Source organism: Scophthalmus maximus, chromosome 9 (genome assembly GCF_022379125.1).
Source record: "Scophthalmus maximus strain ysfricsl-2021 chromosome 9, ASM2237912v1, whole genome shotgun sequence".
NCBI classification, from domain to species: domain Eukaryota; kingdom Metazoa; phylum Chordata; class Actinopteri; order Pleuronectiformes; family Scophthalmidae; genus Scophthalmus; species Scophthalmus maximus.
This window is the reverse complement of record NC_061523.1, coordinates 20,683,549-20,703,411: the sequence shown is the minus strand read 5'-3', so window position 1 is coordinate 20,703,411 and position 19,863 is coordinate 20,683,549. Positions and strand designations below refer to the sequence as shown.

Below are 19,863 nucleotides of genomic sequence, written 5' to 3'. Positions count from 1 at the left end.
TTATGCTGCAAACTTCCAAAACATGCAAAGCTCATCAAGAACAGGCCAAAATACGCGAGGCCAGGGCCCCGGCTTTCATCTGCCGCCAGTGATTCGGGTGATTCCAAAATCTGAACCGATCCATCAACTCGCACAATGAAATGTTCCTCACAGACAAACCGTCGAGGGTGTTCCATCAGTCTCAGGCACTGTTCCTAATCTTTTCAGCAGATGACCTCGCTGATCTCATCTCACTTAAGTCTTGATGGGAGTTAAAAGAGCTGGAGTTTTGACTGTCACAATCTGAACTGGAAATGGATTTCATCCAATTCTTATACGAAGTGAAATGGACTGAAAAATCCCTCACAAAAGGGGTTGGTCCTGATGAAAATACTGATAATACTGTATAGTTCTTGGTCCATACAAAAGTTTTGGACAATGTAGAAACTCAGTTCTTCGCAAAATCCATACGTGCATATCCTTTCTATCACCCTGGACTCCCCAGCCTCTTTCAGGATTTCAGATCATCAACTGTCGCTGATGAAATAGATGCCATTTTTCTTTGTATGCTCATGTCATTTTGTGCTGTAGAGCATGAGAATGATGGGACTTATAGCTCCCTCTATGTGCCAAGCAAAGCTGACATTTGTGTTCAGATGAAGGGAAAACGATCCTGTCATCATCGTGGCATCATAAAATAAACTGTATTCCCACACTCCGCGCCGCCATCCCCCGAAGCGAATGCAGCTGTAGAGTTCCTCCGTGTCACGTCTGTGTATTGTCATGTTTTCTAAGGCCGTCTTCGCTGACACTCCCTCGCTGGTGAGCTCGGCGAGTTTGCCCCCGGATTAAAACTCTCTGAGCTCATGCCAAGAGACTGGATCTCCCCGTGACTGTGCCGCGGCTTATGCCGGAGCAGAACGCTTTGACAACATGTTACTCTTATTACCCCAGTGTGCTAATTCACATCCAGAAGCAATGCACCACTTTCCTCCGTGCGGCGACCGTTCACAGAGGGGTTTTTTCTTTTCTTTTCCTGGGCTCCGGAACGTGACACAGCAGAAGAACGAATACGTTTTTTAAATGGGTGAGACGTCTGCATGTGCTGCTTCAATAAAGGAACTTAGAAATGTTTAACTACAGAAGAAAAAGCCTGCCACAAACAGTAACTCTCAGAAACAGTGAGGATTGTGGGGGGGAAAGAAGCCATTAAGCCTCTGTCACATCTGACTGCTTTTCAATGAATCCAGGGAGTTTTTCCGGCCCCTGAAACCCTCTGAACAGAGAGAGAGAGCGAGGACTGAACCACTGGGTTAATCTTTTTATTTCTAGTTTTGAGGAGGTCGCCCTAATTGACCACCACGAGCAAAAATGCTTCTCACTGTTATAAATTCAGTATCTATTCCGTTCGAAAAGATTAAATGGAAGAAGAAGAAAAAATGCAGTCGCCTTAGTCTGGGGAATGTTCATGTGAGATAAACACACGGTCGATTTGGGAACATGTAATCCCGACATTGTAGCCGCAGACAATAGTGCACAGCGCATAACACTGCTCGTGCATTGTCTGTCTGTGTTCGGTCGTGGGTGTGTGAGAGAATTTCCTCTTTAAAATGTTTAATTCTTTCATCGACACGCCGGCGGTGTGGAAGGAATGAGCCTGTTGTGAAAGGGCAATGTCAAACATATACAACCCCCTGAGGTGAATGCTGTAGAACAGGAGCAGGAGAAACGATCATTATCTATATCACTGTGGATGGAGAATAGATTTCACAGCACTTTATACGCCGGAGTTGTTGCAAAGATCATAACTGCTCCGACATTCTACGAGCTCTTCGCTGACGGCCTTGGTTTCTGCCACCTCGCCGCCTTCAGATCAACGCGTTCAAATGTGCCCTGATGAACGCGGCAGCCTCGAACGCACCACGCGCCACAAAGACTTGGGATCCGCCATCGTCGACTTCCTGATCTTCAGGCTGCATTACATGTCAACAGGCGCCCGTTGAGGTCGACAATGCTGACGAACGCATATGTTTTACATCAACATCTAGGCACAGCTTACAAGTTAAATAGATCCCTCTCTCTATCTTAACACACACATGGAGCGATAGGATGTTAGCCTTGGCTAGGTATGCAGTTTTGGCTATACACATTTTTAATGTTATTATTATATATTAATCATCTATGGCAATTTGATGGTAGTTGATTGATTTGATATAAAAAAGCAATACATTTTAAATTGTTTACAAAGTTGTTGTGATGACAATTGTAAATGTGATCAAGATTATACCTATTTATCTTCGGCTGGGGTAGAAAAAAAAGGAGTTGATTAAGCTGTTAAATTAAGTATTTAAAATTAATTCAGTTCATTTTTGTAGTGCCATAATCACGACATACATTTACTCAAAGCACTGTTGAGACCATGGAATATTTTAAAGAGACTAGTCAACTGTAATGGACATTGTTTCACAATAAAAGTCTTGTTAAGGTTTTCTTTCCAGTGCACGCTAGAAGGCTTTTAATTTGAAATGTCATGGTTGAGTTTGTTTTAACAGCGTACCGCCGTAGATTTAACAGGGCAAATCCTGTTACCTTCTGCAACTGAGGTAAATAAAGGCTCCAGTCCCTATGTGAGGAGATGCTGGCGATGTTCGTTGACTTGTCTTGGTGTCTGGATGATGTCAGCGTTCTGGGCAAAACGTAGCCTCTGTTGATTATTGGTGCTACAAATGTCTGGGCCCTCCGCGGACACTGTGCGGTCGTCAGCCGGCTCTAATCAGCTCATTACCACGAGGATGTTAAATCTGTCGCAGCCGTGACTCTGGCACCGCGTTTCACCTTCCGAGGAGAAGGTGTACCCTGTGAAATATATATTTAGTCCGCCCCAATTAGCTGACCTCCTTTTTTCGCCGCTGCGGCGCCGAAAGGTATCTCTCCGGCCGCTCCGCCGCTGTTTACGTTACTGCTCCGTCACTGGTCACAGATTCGATTTGCCTCGATTGCATGCAAATAAAACATCCAGGCTCAGATGGACATTGATTTGAATTGTGAAAAGCCATTGTGAAATTACAATAATTAAGGATACTGGTTATATTTGTTACTTTAATGATTTTAAGTCTGTCTGAATGACACCCAAACACTTACACCGAGGTTTGATTAAAATAAAATTATAATAAAGGCCACTATGATATTCATATTTTCAATAGGTTTGAATATAAAGGGGGATCATGCCATATTCAGGGCGTAAAACATTTGCAAAGTACTCTGATTATCATATCATAAAAAACAGTGCACTGATGTAATGGCAGAGGAAAAGTTTAGCAACATAACTCTTTTTTTTTATGTGGAGCAAGTTATAATAAGCAACAGAGGGGGACATCCGTTAAATCGACAGCGGACAAGATATCTTATGTTTAATAGATAACCAGCAGTGCATGTGAGAGAATGAGAGTGAGAGAGAGAAAATGAATCAGTCTCTCACACACACACACACACACACACACACACACACACATATTATGTCACCGCGGTGACAATCATCATCAGTCCAGTCACAGCTAACAGAACTGCCTGTTAGATGTCGCGCCCTCTCCGACACCCGTGTCCTCACCACGGAGAAGCGGCCTCGGGACTTTTAGGGGCTTTTTTACGTAAAGCTGATCTGTCACCAGTTAGCGAGGCAGCTCGAAGCCACCACCTCGCCTGTCGGAGCAACGCGAGCACATTTGTCACTGATACAGTAGCCGCGAGGGGAAGAATTTGACCTTGCACATCTCCCCAAAAAGAACTGGACTAAGTCAAGGTTTTATCCGTGCCCTCCACTTCAACTTATCTTACTGGTCCCAAAAAAACCTAATTTGAGAGATGTTTAATTTATGTTTAAGGTACGTTTACAGCAACCAAATAGTTTAGATGAGGGATAAATTCATATCAGTACCCGTCCCGTCTCTTTCCAAAAGAGAATGGAAAGACGAAAGTGATAAAGTATTCATGCTTTCTTCACCCACCAACATCTCAGACCCTCTCGCTACAAGTTTTTGCAATTTGCATTTGTCTATAGACCAAAATAGCAACCTCTTCCCTCAGAAATCATATTCATCTCCAACTAAAAAAACATAAAGCTGATTTTGGTTTTTTCCACTAAACATATCTGCAAAAAAGTTCATTGACCTTATAAAGGTCGTTAAGTTGTAGCTGACCAAACTAAAATTTACCTGCACATACAAAACCAAGTCAATGCTTAATGCAACTGCTCCTTGACATTGTCAAATCTATTGTGGACGGTACGGTACATGGAGCTGATTGTACTTATAATCACCAGCACTGCAAGGCAGCAGACGCCTTTTTCAAATATATATATAATTATATATATGTTTTCAGTCCTGTTTGTCGGTGAAGCAAGGGCAACACAAAGATGCTTTCAAAACCTTTGTATTTCTAAATGTTCTCGTAAAAACTCTTCTTTATATATCTATATATATTTGAATCCTTATCATTATGCCTCAGAAATAGACAATGGACAGACACGGTTCTGACGCAAGAACCATTAAAGTATTTTCATCTTTTCTTCCGGTCTCAATTAAAAACACTGTTAAGCCCCCAGTCGAATTCCTATCCACACGATTCCCAAAGGATTTCTTTAGGTTAAAGGATTAATGGAAGACTCAATGTGCAAAAAAAAAAAAACACACTTAATGTAAAAGCAAAACTATTCATCAATAAGCAGTCAAATTTGTGTTGGCAGTGTTTTATATCTTCTAACAGTTTTGTCTGCTTTTTCACAAAGGCACGATCCGGGTTTCATTCCCTCTGTAGACGGTTGCCAGGGTAACATATTCCAGCCATGTTCTCTCTACCCTCCAGAAAAAAAACCACACCATCGTCTTATGTAGTGTAGAGGCTTTAAATGTCATATTTTTTCTTTATTCCTTCAAAGCAAAAGAGGGAATCAGCCAAATGGCTTCGATTCACTGCTGCACAGTTCCACTTGTTTCCAGGCATTTTTCTCAAAGTTACCACACATCCAAAGATGCAGGAAGAGTTCTCACATTTTAAAGGGGGTTATAAAAAATTCAAACATCCCATAAAACCGAACAAAGTTGCGTCTGAGAAATCTCGTCTTGGTTTGAAATTCTTTCATCTGCTAAATTAAACGGCGCGTACGTGCTGCGCAGCACCGAGAGGCTGTTGCCTGGGCGACAGCTCCCAGTCACGCTCTCGAGCGGCCCGATGTAGGAAGACTTCTGGGAGGTGTCGCTGTGGGCCAGCGAGGCACACTGGGAGGTGTTTGGGGGGGGGGGTTTTGTCCGCCTTTGAGCAGCTCTTCCGGCAGCTGCTCTGTAGAAGAACAGTACGGCTCAGTTCTTATCAACTCCCGATTCCTCCCCCTCCCCTCCCCTCCCCCCTCGCCTCGTCTCTCCGTGTCTCCGTCCCTCCCACTCGCTCTTCTCCTTTTGTTTCGCTGACCTGTTTCCTGGAGGCTTTTCTGACGGCCGTGGACGGAGGATGTAGCTTTCTCAAGGACAGAACTCTATGAACTTCTGGATGCTTTAGCATGTAGCTGAAAGGAGGGCCGGGGGGGGGGGGCTCGGAAACTACAGGAACAGCTCATCCATGCCAGTTATTGACAAATCAGTATCCGTGACTGCTGCTTAACGCTATAACTAACAATGTACTCGACAGAATTTTGAATCAATAAGATTCAAAAAGTGGACGTGCATGTGTGCTGCAGAATTGCTGCCCGTTAAAACCTTCAACCAGTGTTTAAAAGATTCATCTTACACGTCCGTAAACGGACTGCGTAGTGCAAAGAAACACAAGTATCTATCCAACATGAGATAACCAAACCTTTGGTTTCTAGGTAACAACTAATCTTGACAAAAAATTAAGCAAAATTCCAGCACGTAGCAGCGTTCCATCTCACTTGTAGCTTATTCACAATCGTTATGCATTGCCTTTTTACAATATCTTTAAAACATCCCCCTATAAAACACTGCCTCCCTCCAAGATCTGAACAGAGGGAAGCACTGTGTTGTGCTGTGCCGTGATGTGTTGCTGCGCACCGGCACACATCCAGAGGAGCACAATACACAATTCTCCAGCCGTATTGATTCCGCGAAAGCCGGGCCTCATAGATCACACGCGGCTGCTTTGTTCGAAATTCCGACCGCCTCCTGTAATAATAATAAAAAAATGTTTGCATCCCCTGACCTTTCGTGCAAATACAAAAGCAGAACCGCGGCTCCGCGTTCTAATGATCTCGGAAGCCGCCGGAGCAAAATCAGTTACATCTCTCTAGAAAACGCAGCTCCATCCGGCATCCGGGGGAGCAGCTGCCATAGCAACCAGACAGCCAGTGTTTTGCTGAAGATGAGGAGCGGGGGATCAACTCAAAAGAGGTGAAGCAAAAGGGAAGAGGCATTAATGCTCATGATCCTGTGCTGGATGAGACTTGAATATATCACAAGCGTAGGTGCACTAAACCATGTTTCACCCTCTTCTCTTCCTCATTAGTGAAACCATACAGTACAGAGGGGGTGATGGAGCAATGATATATTCCATCTATGAGGCATCACCTCTCAGCTCTCAGGGCTGCGCGAGATGGCCTCAAGTCTCTCATCAGCTCACCATTCGCGCTTGACCCCTGACCCGTCCCCTCTTCTTTGACCCTTCAGTTCATCAATCTGCCCGTGACCTTCATTCAACCAAGCATCGAGCATCTCTTTCAATCAAATGCGAGGCGGAAGAAGGGCGGAGTAAAACTAAAGGTGAATTCACATTTGGTGATCCTTGTGTCTGCACCTCAAACAGTCGGGTGTGGGCCTCGTCTTTCTCTCTTTGGTCGAAATCGGAAAAGCTCAAGGAGAAGGAGGGATTATGTCCTTGTGAGAAGCTTTGTTACGACACGTCGGCGCAAGACGTGCCCGCTCGCAGCGCCGCTGACGCACTGTAGCACTCGGAAAAGTTGCAAAGTAAGAAAGACAAAAACAGTATTTCTTGGATGAGGGGAACTCAGAGCCTCAGATTGATGATGTGATACGGCACCGTTGTACTGATGGAATTCAGGCTGTTTGAGATTCAAATTTCACAGTTTCTCTTGACAAAGTACTGACAAAACAAGAGAAAATAAGAAATAGTCTGTTGCTTGAATTAGCTTGTTTTTTAAAAAATGTTATAGGCCTTCGTACATCTGCAGTTCCGCTCAATCAAGGCTGTGGCCCCTTATTGATAATGTGAGTAATACTAAACTACTGTATACTATACTATACTATACTGTCCAGGGAAACCCAGGATACAACGTGATTAAAGATACAGTATGCGGATGTCAAAAAAGCTGATGATGAGACGCACGCTGTGATCAGCACGATCACATCCTACGGGGGGGAAGAGAAGAGAGCGTCTCCTGAGAGCGGCTCCATCTTTCACACACAGTGTCCCCCTGGAAACAACACTTTTGACATTGTGTCTTTCCGCCAGAGCTTTACACTCTCTGAACCGGTGTCAGTGACAAAGTCTCATGTTAAAAAAAACTAACGGTGGAGATTACAAAAAAAAAATCTTGCCGCCGCAAAAGGGAGCGAGCGGGCGTTGCGACCTTCCGGGGGCCTTGGTCCAACGGAGTAGAAGGAGCATTAGGAAGTGAAAGATTGAGGTTGCGGCTGCAGCTGCAGCCCTCTCGTGGGATTTGATGCCTTCCCCCTTTTCTCTGGGGGATTTTCATGCAAATTTTTTATCCCCCCCCCCCGCCCCTCCTTTGATAAACACCCCTCTTACACAGAAGGTTGTGTTGCCGTGAAGACATGACACCAAATAGAACTTGTTACAGTGAAAGAACACAAACCGGTTTGCGCTCGGCAGCAAATGTGTCCGCTTGGCTTCAAAAAGCCAACACTTTGAATGGTGTGGCAGTCTATTAGCGTATTAAAATGCTATTGAGGTCATGATACGGTGGAGATTGCGAGGGGCTATGAATGGTTTTGCTCTCCACAGATGTGTCTCCCTAATTACGTTGAGTCCGACCGTCAGAAATGGTTTTTGGATAATCGATTGGCAACGAGTCGGCATCATGATTTTTTTTTTACGGAGAGAAGAGACTGATCTCCAGTATATATATATATATTTTTTTTTTAAAAGCACATATGTTGTAAATACAAGCAGGTTATTACAGCCCATAGATACATTCTATTGTTAGAGGACCTCCATTGGCTGTAGTGATTAGGACAGGAGCAAAGGATTTAGGTTATGTAGTAAACAGAGCGATGAAGTCGATGAAGGTATAGGAGGAGGAGGAGGTTTGCTCGATTTGATTGGTTTGACAAAAGCACTGAACTTTCAAACACGACACGGCTGTTCGTTCACCGAGTGACGCCAACAGTGGACATTGTGTCTTTTAACTTTGACCCACAGCTTTATATATCATGATCTTTACAAGTCGGTCCACTGCTTCCGTCCAGACCATAATGGTTCCCAGAGGACGAAGCTTTCTGACTTTTGTGATGCCTTGACTTTTTCTTCTGGCATTAAGGTTTCTTATGTTTTGAGTTGTCCTTTTTTATTTTTTTCGTGAATTTACTCTACAGAGATGAAATTCGGTCCGGAAACTTCCCGAGAGAAGTGATTGCAACCCCGTCATCAGGCCAAAATCTCAATTTGTACCATTCATTGGTTTACGACCAAACGGCTGCAAAACTAATGTCTAAAGTAATGTTAAGATTAGGGCTGCAACTAACGATTGTTTTCACTGTCGATCAATCTGTGGATTATTTTCCCGATTAATCGATTAGTTGTTTCATCCATAAAATGGTGAAAAATGTCGACCGTGTTTCCCAAAACCCCAAGATGAAGTTTTGTTTCGTCCACACACCAAAGTTATCCAGTTCACTGTCACAGAGGAGCAAAGAAATCAGAAAATATTCACATTTCAGAAGCTGAAATCAGAGAATTTGGACTTTTCGCCCCATAAAAACTACTTCGATCGATTATCAAAATAGTTGCCAATTAATTAAGTAGTCGGTTACCAATCGATTAATCGATTAACTGTTGCCGCACTAGTGAAGATAAGAGCATGAACGTGGCGAACTTAGCAGCTGCATTGACCATAAAGTGCATTTGCATTAGCTGATCTACTAGCTGAAAAAGAACATGATAATAACTAGAGCAGAACTGGGAGAGAAAATGATGCGCCGGCATATTTGGATGTAGCATTAACAACATTAATTGGATGTAGCGCTTTTAGCGCGACTTCCTTGTGGCGAGGAAAAAGGTGGAAAGAGAAATTATCAGATCTTTCATCCCGACGTTGAGGTGCGAAAGAGATTGTGAGACCTTGTGAACTGCGGGTCCCCAACACAAAACTCTAAAACCGTCCCGTGCACGAGCGACCACGCCCCCCCCCCCGGCCCCCCGCCTCTTCTCCAGCGTTGACACAGGCCGCAGACAGCTGCGGACCGTCTGCAGTCGCCTGCTGCGTCATCACGCTCCGACTGCCTGTCGACTGCCTCGGCGTGGACACAGCTGAAGATATCTGCGAGTGTGAGTGTGTGTATATGTATGTGTCTCCCACAGACACCTGTCACGCACAGAGATCTCGCCTGCCCGGGGACTCGGGGGCTGACTTCGCTTTTGTGCTCTCTCTCTCCCTCTGTCTCTCTCTCGCCGTGACTCATTGTGTTTCTTTTTCCTTATCCGCCTCTAATTGTCCATGTCATTGTCTGTTTAATGGGTTTTTGTTTGGCAGCTACTTACATACTTGGCCGTCCTTGTGGTCAATCCCTCTCCGGGATCGATTTTTACTCGTGGGAGCTTGACCCGATCTTATCCCGAAAACCCTGCAGGGGCCGACGCCGCCGAGCATACTCTACTTTCATATTAGCTTTAGGGCGTTGTCATATGCTGTTTGTTAATAATCATACTTTTTGTCCGTCATTGCTGTCACAAAGTATCATTTTGTCAATGATTCATCTGCTCAAAAAAACCTGGGGATTCAGTTCCTATGCTTACTCACTACAACTACTACAATTGAATATTGGCATTTGTAATATACCACTAGCGGTAAGTCTTTTCCCTTTGTCTGTGAAGTTGGTCAAAAACCATAAACACAGAGGAACATAAAAAAACATCCCAAGCCAAATAGGAAAACTTGTTTCCAACCTCCGAACTCCTTCCAGACTCGACTGAATCCTTCCATCATTCACCTACTGTATGAGATAAACACCCACCGGGGCGAGGGGATTTATTTAAATCAATAAAGTGTATTTTTTTATAATAGTTAAATAGTGTCACATGTTTGAAGGAGCAGTATCCAAATGCAGGTAAGGGAAAGGGAGTATTTAATAACTAAGGTAGCGAAATACAGACTTACTGTCCAACTCTCCAAAAACTCAAATCCAATACAACAACTGCATGATAGGATTATTGAAATTCAGTTATAGTTTTTGGTGTTTTCAGTCGCCCCATCTCACCACCTATGTGAAGAATGTCTAGGGGCACCACCGGTCACATTGTGAACCACCTAAGATTCCTTTAACCCGGGACAAACATCATCACAGAGCCAGAGAGACTTTCGTGAATGCTCAGAACTCATCTGTGACGCGTTTCCTGCATCGGAGGCCGTTTCAACTTTAACTTTACAGTCGCCGAAGGACAAAATCAAACATAAAAAAACATAATAAAATGAAACACTAAAAGCCCCAACACAAGCAGAATACATTAAAAACAACACTGATTATCAGTGACAGTATAACTTAGAAACTAGGGAGAACCCAGCCACCATGTTAAGACTCAAAATTTGAGTACACACATGTACAGCGACAGTACTTTGCAGAGGCCGTACTTAAAGAATGTTGGAAGTTATTATGTGAAATCTAGGAAACAAAAAAGAAAAGAAACCCGAAAGTGAAATGACCAACGCAAATTTCCTGTAATATTCCCGCATTGGCCGACAATATGGAAACTGTAATATCAGCTTATACCCTCTGATGCATAAGCAAATACTCGCCGTAATTATAGAGAATGTAACTGACAAGACAGCAGCTGCCGAGATGTGCTGGCTACGATCCAACCGAGGCCTTTTTGTTCAAGCAGGAAAACCGTCGGGGGGAACAAGTTCGTAGGAGAGCACAATAACTCTGTCTACGATACGGACCGTGCGCCACGGACCCCCCCCCCCCCCCCCCCCGCTGAAAACGCAAAGCAAATGTGTGCAGGGGACCACAGCCTCTAAATGAAGAGGACAAAGTGAGCTCGGGTTAAGAGACGGGGACAGGGCGGTGGTGATTTACTGGGCTGTTTGCGGTGCAGGTTTTACTGAGATACAAACAAGGTTCAGACCGGAGCGAGGTGAGCGTCAACACTACACAGAATCAGACATTATCCCTGGATGGATTTTTGGGTCGTATAGTGCTGAACATTTCACCCTGCGTCTCTATTTTCGTGCACAAGATGTTAAAGACGTCCTCCATCCTGTTTTCACAGCATGATGAATATTGAAAACCCAACTTATCAGAAACGTGTAACACAATCAGTGTGCTGTATTAAAAGTGTACTTTGATTTTTTTTTTTTGTTTTTTAAAGGTTCCATGTCCCATCTGCTAACACGGAGGAGGTGGGGGGGGGGGGGGGGGGGGGGGGGGGGGGGGGGGTTATGCTGCCAGCCACCAGGGGGCGATCCAGATGTTTTGGCTTCACCTTTGGCAGCTGTCACGTCCAACTTTATACACAGTCTATGGTCGGTATACTTACATTTTTCTTGTTAATACAGTAGTTTAGTATCCTGCCTGTCTAAAAAGTCAGAAAAGGCAGTGCAATATATAGATATATATATATATATCTATATATTCCTTGATTGTATTCACATTCAGCCTGAGTCGTCCTGCCCTTTTCCTTCACTGTTACATTTACATCTTGCTCAGTGAGACTTGACATTACAACAGACACGGACATGTCTGTCTGTTCACTGCCCCTTTGCTCTGCTCATCACACGACTCTGTCCTCTTATTTTCATTCATCATTTCCTATTTCTTAATCTTCCCCTTTGTCTCTCTCTCTCTCTCTCTCTCTCTCTCTCACACACACACACACACACACACACACACATACACACAGTGAAATACGTTTGACAAGAACATCCCCCGTGAGACCAGACAGGGCGACCGGATCAAATCTTAGTCTTCAGTTCTCCGTCTCTGCGCGCTAATAAAGCGTCTCTCTTCACCAGAAAAAGGTTGTTCGGCGAATTAAAGAAAAATCCACTTAACTCTCAGTTAATTCAACTTTGAGTTGATTTGACAAATATTTGAGTCAGTTTTATTAAGACCTGCACAAAAGAGTTTTCCTGAAGACGTGTGGAACAGTTTTCCTATGATATAAATTAATAATTGATTTGCCTTTTTTTGTCTCTGTTTTGCTTTACAAGTGTGCACAAGTTTGGATTTTAATTAATTACTGTTTTCTAATTTGAGATTTATTCAAACTCCTTACAGATGAAAACCGGAATTATGGCTAAAAAACTCGTTGTTCCATTTATTTTCATTTTTTTTATATATTTCAACAAGATTACAGTGAGACTTGCACCAACCTATTAACAATAAATCTACATTTTTAGGGGTGGTGACCCAATGGCACAAATCTTGTAAATTTCTGACCACCTGTAAACAATATCTTTACATACGTATACACTATTTATATGTATCTAAATGACGTTCTTCGTCATATCAGTGACGAACTGTACGTGGCACAGCCAGCTGATCTGTAATCATTCTCGCGACCCTGCGTCTCCAGGACACAGTACCTGGCTGTTGTGATGGATCTCGCCTCCGCCACAGCAACGGCCAAATTGTGCTGTCGGCGTTGATGTTGTTGTCACTGTATACAAGCTTTTGTGGCGTGATAAAAGAAAAAAGAAAAACGCTGCGGGAAAATGGACGAGTTGTTTTTAGTCTTTTAGATGAAAGATACGAGAGGGGACATCGAGATAAAGGGCCACGGATAAGCCTCAGATGCGTGTTTTAAAGATAAGGATCGGGGCTGTGCGGCGGCAATCTGTGGATCTTTATTCGCAAAACCCAAAGAAATGTAAAAAATAAAAAAATGTCCTCAGTCGCACTAATGCAGAGACACTGGACTGGTACTTTCGCCGGAGAGAAATCTGTTTACTGTGCTAACGTACGTGAAGAAATGAAAGATTGAACAAACCACAACTCTGTTCTGGGGTCATTTTTCTGTGCTACTTGCTCGCTCAGCTAAAGGATGGAGTCATCCGTGGCGATGCGCGCCTGTTCGGAGACTCCATACATCATCATCACTTCCTTATAATCTAACCATAAAGCAAGAAGACCTCTCTCTGTCTGTATGTACAGTATGTGTCCGGCATATCTCAAGAGCCGTTGATCTTATCGGCATCACACTTGGTACGTTGTACTGTGAAGGGGCCCAAGGACGTTTGGTGTCGAATTTGGTGCAATTTGTTTCACGCGATATATTTAATATTATTAAATGGACTTCTGTGCAGTAGCGGTGGGCGGGGGAAGCGTGCCTTAACAGGGAAACTGGGGACCGAGTTTAACATGTCTTCTTCTACGTCCGCAGTCTGCGTTTATCCACAGGCCGACGCTCATCCGCAACAGTTCACTTCAACCAAACCAAATTATCGACTCTATAAATGCTGGTGGTTATGTCAGATTAGGAGCCTAATGTGCCCATCTCCGGCATTAAGTAAGTAAGTTAGCAAGTATATTTGATATAATAATAACCTTTCAGAGCAGGTCACAAAGCGCTTTACAAGAAAAGCATACAATGATAAGATTAAAGAATGAAAGACAAATAGAAATTGCAGAAAAGTAGGCCAGTTTGAATAATTGAGTTTTGAGCTTCTTTTTTTTTTAAATGCATTGACAGGTGCTCTATAAGTTATAACAAGAACCTTAAAGCGAATTCTGAATTTAATAGGAAGCCAGTGTAGAGAATATAGAATGGGTGTGATGTGGGTGATTTTGATGGATCCAGTCAGGAGTCTTGCAGCAGCATATTTGGACCATTTATAAGCAGCCAAGAGATGATTTGCTGAGGCAGGTGAATAAAGAGAATCGCAGTAATCGAGTCAGGACGAAATAAATGCACGGATGATCATCTCGAGTTCAGGTTTTGATACAATATGGGTCGGTTTTTGCGATCTTTCTTAAATGAAATAGACAAGAAGGGGTTAGGGATTTGACGTGTTGCTCAGAATGTATAGTCTGATCAAAAAACGACGCCAAGGTTTTCGGAGAGTGGATTTTTTTGGCTGGAGAAAGAGACCCCATACACTGGGAGATCTTGGACGTGATGTTGTCATAATAAGGACCTCCGTTTTATCTGCATTTAACTGTAAATATGACGAGACGTACAGTTGAATATCATCTGCATAGAATGACCTAAAGGAAGCGTGTACAGAGCAAACAGAGCCCTGAGGCGTTACTGAATGACGCAAGCATTTCATGGCAGGTGTATTGCACAGAGCCTAAAGCACAGTGTCAAGTGTCAAGTTGTTCGTACAAACACACAATACCACAAGCCAAAGAATTGTACTAGCGCTGCTATTACTTTCAACAGCAGTTGGTTTAAATAACCAAAACAGTAGAAGATGGTTTCATTTGTTTGGTGCTGTTCTGTATCCCAACCTACTGTATTTCACCGTGACAACTAAAGGGAGGAGGAAACGCAGGTGAAATTCACTGTAATAACTCACTCTTGACCCTGTTTGAAAATATATCTTATAAATATATCTATCTTGACTCAAGGTTTGCTCAGTAGCTGTTTGCATTTTTCTTCCTAAAACTACATTTCGTGCTCTTCGTGAGTGGATGAAGTTGACCGATCACTTGAAGTCAACTCAGGATTAAATATTATACCAGATTAATGAAAAATCAATTTGTTTGATGAATAAGTCGTGTTTATGTTTGGATTTGCAATCACACTGCAAACAAAAGTCGCTCTTCTAGTCAGAAAACAAGTTTTTGTAAATTCATTTACCGTGTGAAAACCTGGTGATCTACCTCAGCCGGTCTATTTTGCCATTTAAAGGTCCAATTGAGGCTTTTTGAGATGCGCCAGCCACCACTCGCTGAAGGACAAAATCCTCCTGACTAGTTTATGGTAGAAACATGTTTGAGCCATGTTGCCTCGGAGGCACCGAGCAAACTGGTACACGAGACAGAGGGCGACTTCCAGCTGAGAGACTTTTCGAGCCGAGCCGTAACTGGTGCCATCGCTGTCTTGTGTGTTTTTTGAGGACAGAGTGATAAGGGCTCGGGTTGGGGGCTGTATTCAGGGCAAGCGGAGCTCCGCAGAGGGTTCTCTAGCCTCATTTTCTGACCGGCCGGCTCCCAGGCCTATTTAATATTTCACAGCTCCCTCCGAAATGGAGGGAGAATGCTCTTAATTAAGTGTGAACAATAAATAAATTGGCTATAACCAATGCTCTCCACCACACGAAATATGGTCGGCTTTCGGCTTTTGATCATGCAGCAAGGTCTCGCACACGTAGAGAGAGATTCACAGTGCGATCTAATTTCTGTATTAAAGGAAAAGTCTATTCACACGAAAGATGCGCTTACACTGTAATCATCGACCGGTAGTAAATCGTTTAGGATGATGGAGGATGACGCGTGTCTCTGGTTTTTTTGGTGTAACACAAAAGTTGTCAAAGAAGGTCACAGGCTGCACTAACTTCTGGAGACTGATTAATCGGATGTTCGCGAAAGATTTTTTTTTTGGGGGGAGAATACTGTGTTGAACAACTCCGCAGATCGCTTCGGTCATTTAACCTTGTCGGGGTCTCAGAGGTGGCGATATTCTAGGAAGTCTGAAATGAGATTCTCTTAAATTTATTGCTTTGGGGTGGATAGTACACACCGATGTAGCCGCACACACACACACACACACACACACACACACACACACACACACACACACATGCTGTCAGAGTGACTCCCCTGGTCTTGGCAGCCAACGCAGGCCTGTCCAGATGAACTGTTATTGATGGAGAGATGTATCATCCTCCCTCCCACTGTCTCTGACACGCTGCCTTGATGGAGTATGTTGCTGCTGCTGCTGATGCACGGGCCGAGTACGACCAGAGTGTGGCGCGTCTGTAGGTCACAGATCCATCTGTCCATCTGTATCCGTCTGTACTGAATCACATGAATCACATCGGCTTGGCAGGGAAAGGGGATAAATAAAAGACTAACATCGAACCAATAGGAGTTTATAAAATAGCGGATATGATCTGCTAGACTATGACAGAATACATTTGAAAATTGATGAAATAGTTTGTGCCAACTTGTGGTGCTTACATATTTTAGAACTCTAAAGCGCTACAGACACAGTTCAGTTGGGCTGTATGGATATTCTGCACAGATGTACTTCAAATATGTCATTAAAATATCTTAATACTTTGGATTGCAAATGTGTGAGGGGCGAAGCTGCATCTCCGTTTCTGTACTTCACGTCAACCAAAGTGTATTTACATTTTCCCCCTCGTGTTTCCCTCCATAATTAAAAGACAAATCGCCATCACCGGATCCAGAGCAGGAAGCTCACACCTGACAAAGCTCCTCCACATTTAGCCGCGGCAGCTCCCTGTAGAGACGACGTGGGCGAGGAGGAGTCCAAGCGGGGGGGGGAGAGAAAGCTTATAAAAACCCTGTCGTTGTAACGGTTTAGCGTTTTGAAAGCTGCAGCTTCGGCCTCAGTATTTCTCCTTTTATTCTCCGCCGTGTGCCGTCTCTTAAAGTGCATTTTAACAAAAGGCAGAGTGGTGGTGGTGTAAACACACTGTAATTACAGATGGAGGGCGGACTGTGAGGCAGGCTGCCATCTACCGGCTTAAAAGCAGACCCCCCCCCCACCACCACCACCACCACCTCCCCTCATCCCAGCCACCCTCACCCCCCCCGGCCTTCCAGCGCCAACTCAAGTCGTCCGTGGCAGGAGGTAGACGGAATTCTCATGCATCCAACACGTACATGTCCACGCATTCATCCTGATAGTGTGCATGGTTATGACTGGATGGGAGCATTTTTTTTCTTTTTTAAAGATGACCCCAGACGTCCGTCAGCCGGAACCATCATGCAGCAGCTCCATTCAGTTGACTACTCGCACACTCAGTACTTTGCTCGACCAAATTGTTAGCGCAAAGCTTTTACGAGGCTTACATACACTCGGATGATTTGATAGATTAAATGAAGCCAACTCTCATCATTTGGCTCATGTATTACAAATAAAAAACTGTCCCTTTTCCCACCGACGCTCTACATGCTGCTCTTTGTGTTCACCTCAAGATCATCCAGAAGGGATACGTTTATTATCGCACACCGTGACTGGCGCCTCACGTGAATTTAGAACTTTCCTTTGTTCTTCTTCCTCAGAAAAGGATGAAAGTGATTCAATTTTGTGTCGCCCTCATCCTTCCAGCTCGGTGGTGGTGTCTCCCCTCGCCGGCGAAACATTTCACCAAACAGCCTCTGCTTTGTCACGCCGGGAGTCTTTCTTCTGCTCTCATGGCAATATATCCAGAACGACTCCGGTGCTATGGTACTGCATGAAAACACACCGCCCCGTCCATCTCATCCAGCCCCACGGCTTTTCTGGAACAGGTGCAGAGTCGGAACACTTTACTGAATCACACTAATGTTATTGATCAGGCGACATTCTAGCGGTAAAATGGTAAAATGGTGAAATCCGACTAACGGTAAATGAATCAGGTTGTAGGAGAACTCCTACAGACTGGGATAACAGAGCTAATTGTTTGCAAGAAACTTTGTTGGATAAGTTTGGACCTGATCCGGAGTCATACCTTCGTAAAAAGATCAGTCAGTCAAACACACATCGCAACAAATTCTTCAGTCTCATCGTGTACTTTGTTTTTTTCAGTATATGGTTACATAGAAACCAATGTCGTCGTGACGTGTGGACGTGGAGCCCGACCCTCGTGTCTGTGTGTGTGAGGCCGTCGCGCGCACTGAAGCTCTCCCCGAGCAGGACGCTTTCATATGGTAACGAAAATCGATTGGGCCGATGCGCGCACCAATCAGAGGCGTTTGATTTATGTTTTTAAAGGGACTGTTGAGGGGAGCAGTCGCCTGGCAACCGCCCTAATGAAATGTGGGAGCCGAGGCTGTTAAAAAAAAAGAAGAAAAAAAACTGAGAGACCCCAGCCTCCTGCTGCCGGCGGCTGGTCCAGAGACAACGGTCGGCATCTCGATGCTTTGTGGTGAAAGAGAAGTGACTGGTCCAAGTCTGATCGAGGGGGGGGGGGGCTGCTGGAAGTGATGGAGTTGGATGCGAGTCGTGATTTCGGGGCTCCATCAAAAAGAACCTACAGTCCGACTGCCGGTCATCTATAGATGGCACCTTCTCATGAATCCTCCCTCGTGTCTCGCTCGTCGCTGTGAATCTATAATAGCGGAGGAGGAGTCTTCCACAAGGAAGCCGACAACGGAGGAGCACCGGGGAGAAAAGACGTGACATCCGTTCACACTGGGTAGATGAAGACGAGAGAACGAGAAGAAAAAAAACCCCAACATGTCCACCTCGGCAAGTTCTCATCTCATTTGTTTCCTCGCCATCCTTCTCGAAACGTGAGACGGGGCAATGCACAATGACTGAGGCGAGGACATATTGATTCCACTTGCTTTCTTCTTTTTAACGAGCAAAGGGAGAGAACAGTCAAATGTCTGAATCGGTCACGAACACGTCGATTCTTATTCGAATCAGATCCGATTACCCCCCCCCCCCACCCACTCCCCTCCACGAGGATGAAAAGAATAACTCGGATGGACATATAAATAAAATGCATGTTTGCAGTGTCGTCCTGACTGATCCCCGAATCTGACGGAATGAGAATGGGATGGATGTGACTGACTGTTACTGTGGAAACCAACTTTCCATCCTCCCGCCCACGCGAATCGCGCTCTTTCATCCTCAACTCCACCCGGCAGCGCAGAATATTGAGAAGACAGCTCGGGTGATCTCCACCATCTCCATGGTGACCGATACATGTAGCCCATGTACACCCCCCCCCCCCCCCCCCCCCCCCCCCCAAAAAAAAGAAAAACTCAAAGAAACAACATGGGAATAGATAAACCAATGGATGACATGGCGCACTCGAGGGGAAGCTCGTGTTCATTCACTGAAAGAGGAGAGGGATGTGTTTCTTGTCACTTACAACAGTTGGTCACGGCGAAACTGTTCGCCACTTCCAGATTGTCGATGTGAGGCGTCAGTCTGAATTCCGAAGTGCCAAACTGAACCATTCCTATCCGAAACGCGCTGTACTCTTGGTCCGCGCCCCTCGGAAAGAGTCCCCCTGGAGGCGACAACACATCACAAATTACACTCGAGACACAAATGTGCCAAGAGATAAGAAGACATTTGCCAAGCCCAATTTCTTTTCTTCTTCTTCTTCTTCTTCGCCTTCTTTTTCGCATTTTACGCACAGCGTCTTCGCCTTTCCACCCAAGTGGGAACTGATGGATATACATGTGTATAGAGATACGTACCGATCTGGACACTGGGCGAGCCTCCGAGCGCGCATCCCCATAAAACCAGCAGGACCGAAACGGATAAATTCACTATCTTGTCCATGTCCACGGTCTGTAGGTGTCCACATCCACCAAAGGGGAAGACGAGCCTTGGTATATTCCTCGTTCCTCTCCGGAAGGTGTTAGATCCGACTCATAGTGGAGACCTTTCAGCCTTGGAGGGGAGGAATCAAAAAAAAAAAGAATACTAGTAATTTTGCGGTGAGAAGAGATTAATTTTTCCTTGCAGGTGGCCACCAGCAAGTGGAGGAATTGTCGCCTGCACTGTACAGGGTCTGCTGCTGTCTGTTCTTCCTCCTCCTCTGAACGC

General features: G+C 44.6%; 1 protein-coding gene across 4 annotated transcripts in view; it reads right to left on the bottom strand.

Annotated features, from left to right (window-relative positions):
- gria2b (glutamate receptor, ionotropic, AMPA 2b) overlaps positions 1 to 19,863 on the bottom strand; it is a 44,700-nt gene extending 24,837 nt beyond the window's left edge. For all 4 annotated transcript variants that reach the window (XM_047334542.1, XM_047334540.1, XM_035649895.2 and 1 more), the window contains exons 1-2: positions 19,512 to 19,863; positions 19,178 to 19,318 (exon numbers count right to left, since the gene is read on the bottom strand). In XM_047334542.1, coding sequence (XP_047190498.1) covers positions 19,178 to 19,318; positions 19,512 to 19,596 — 226 coding nt within the window. In that variant the 5' untranslated portion in view covers positions 19,597 to 19,863. The remainder of the gene's footprint in view (positions 1 to 19,177; positions 19,319 to 19,511) is intronic.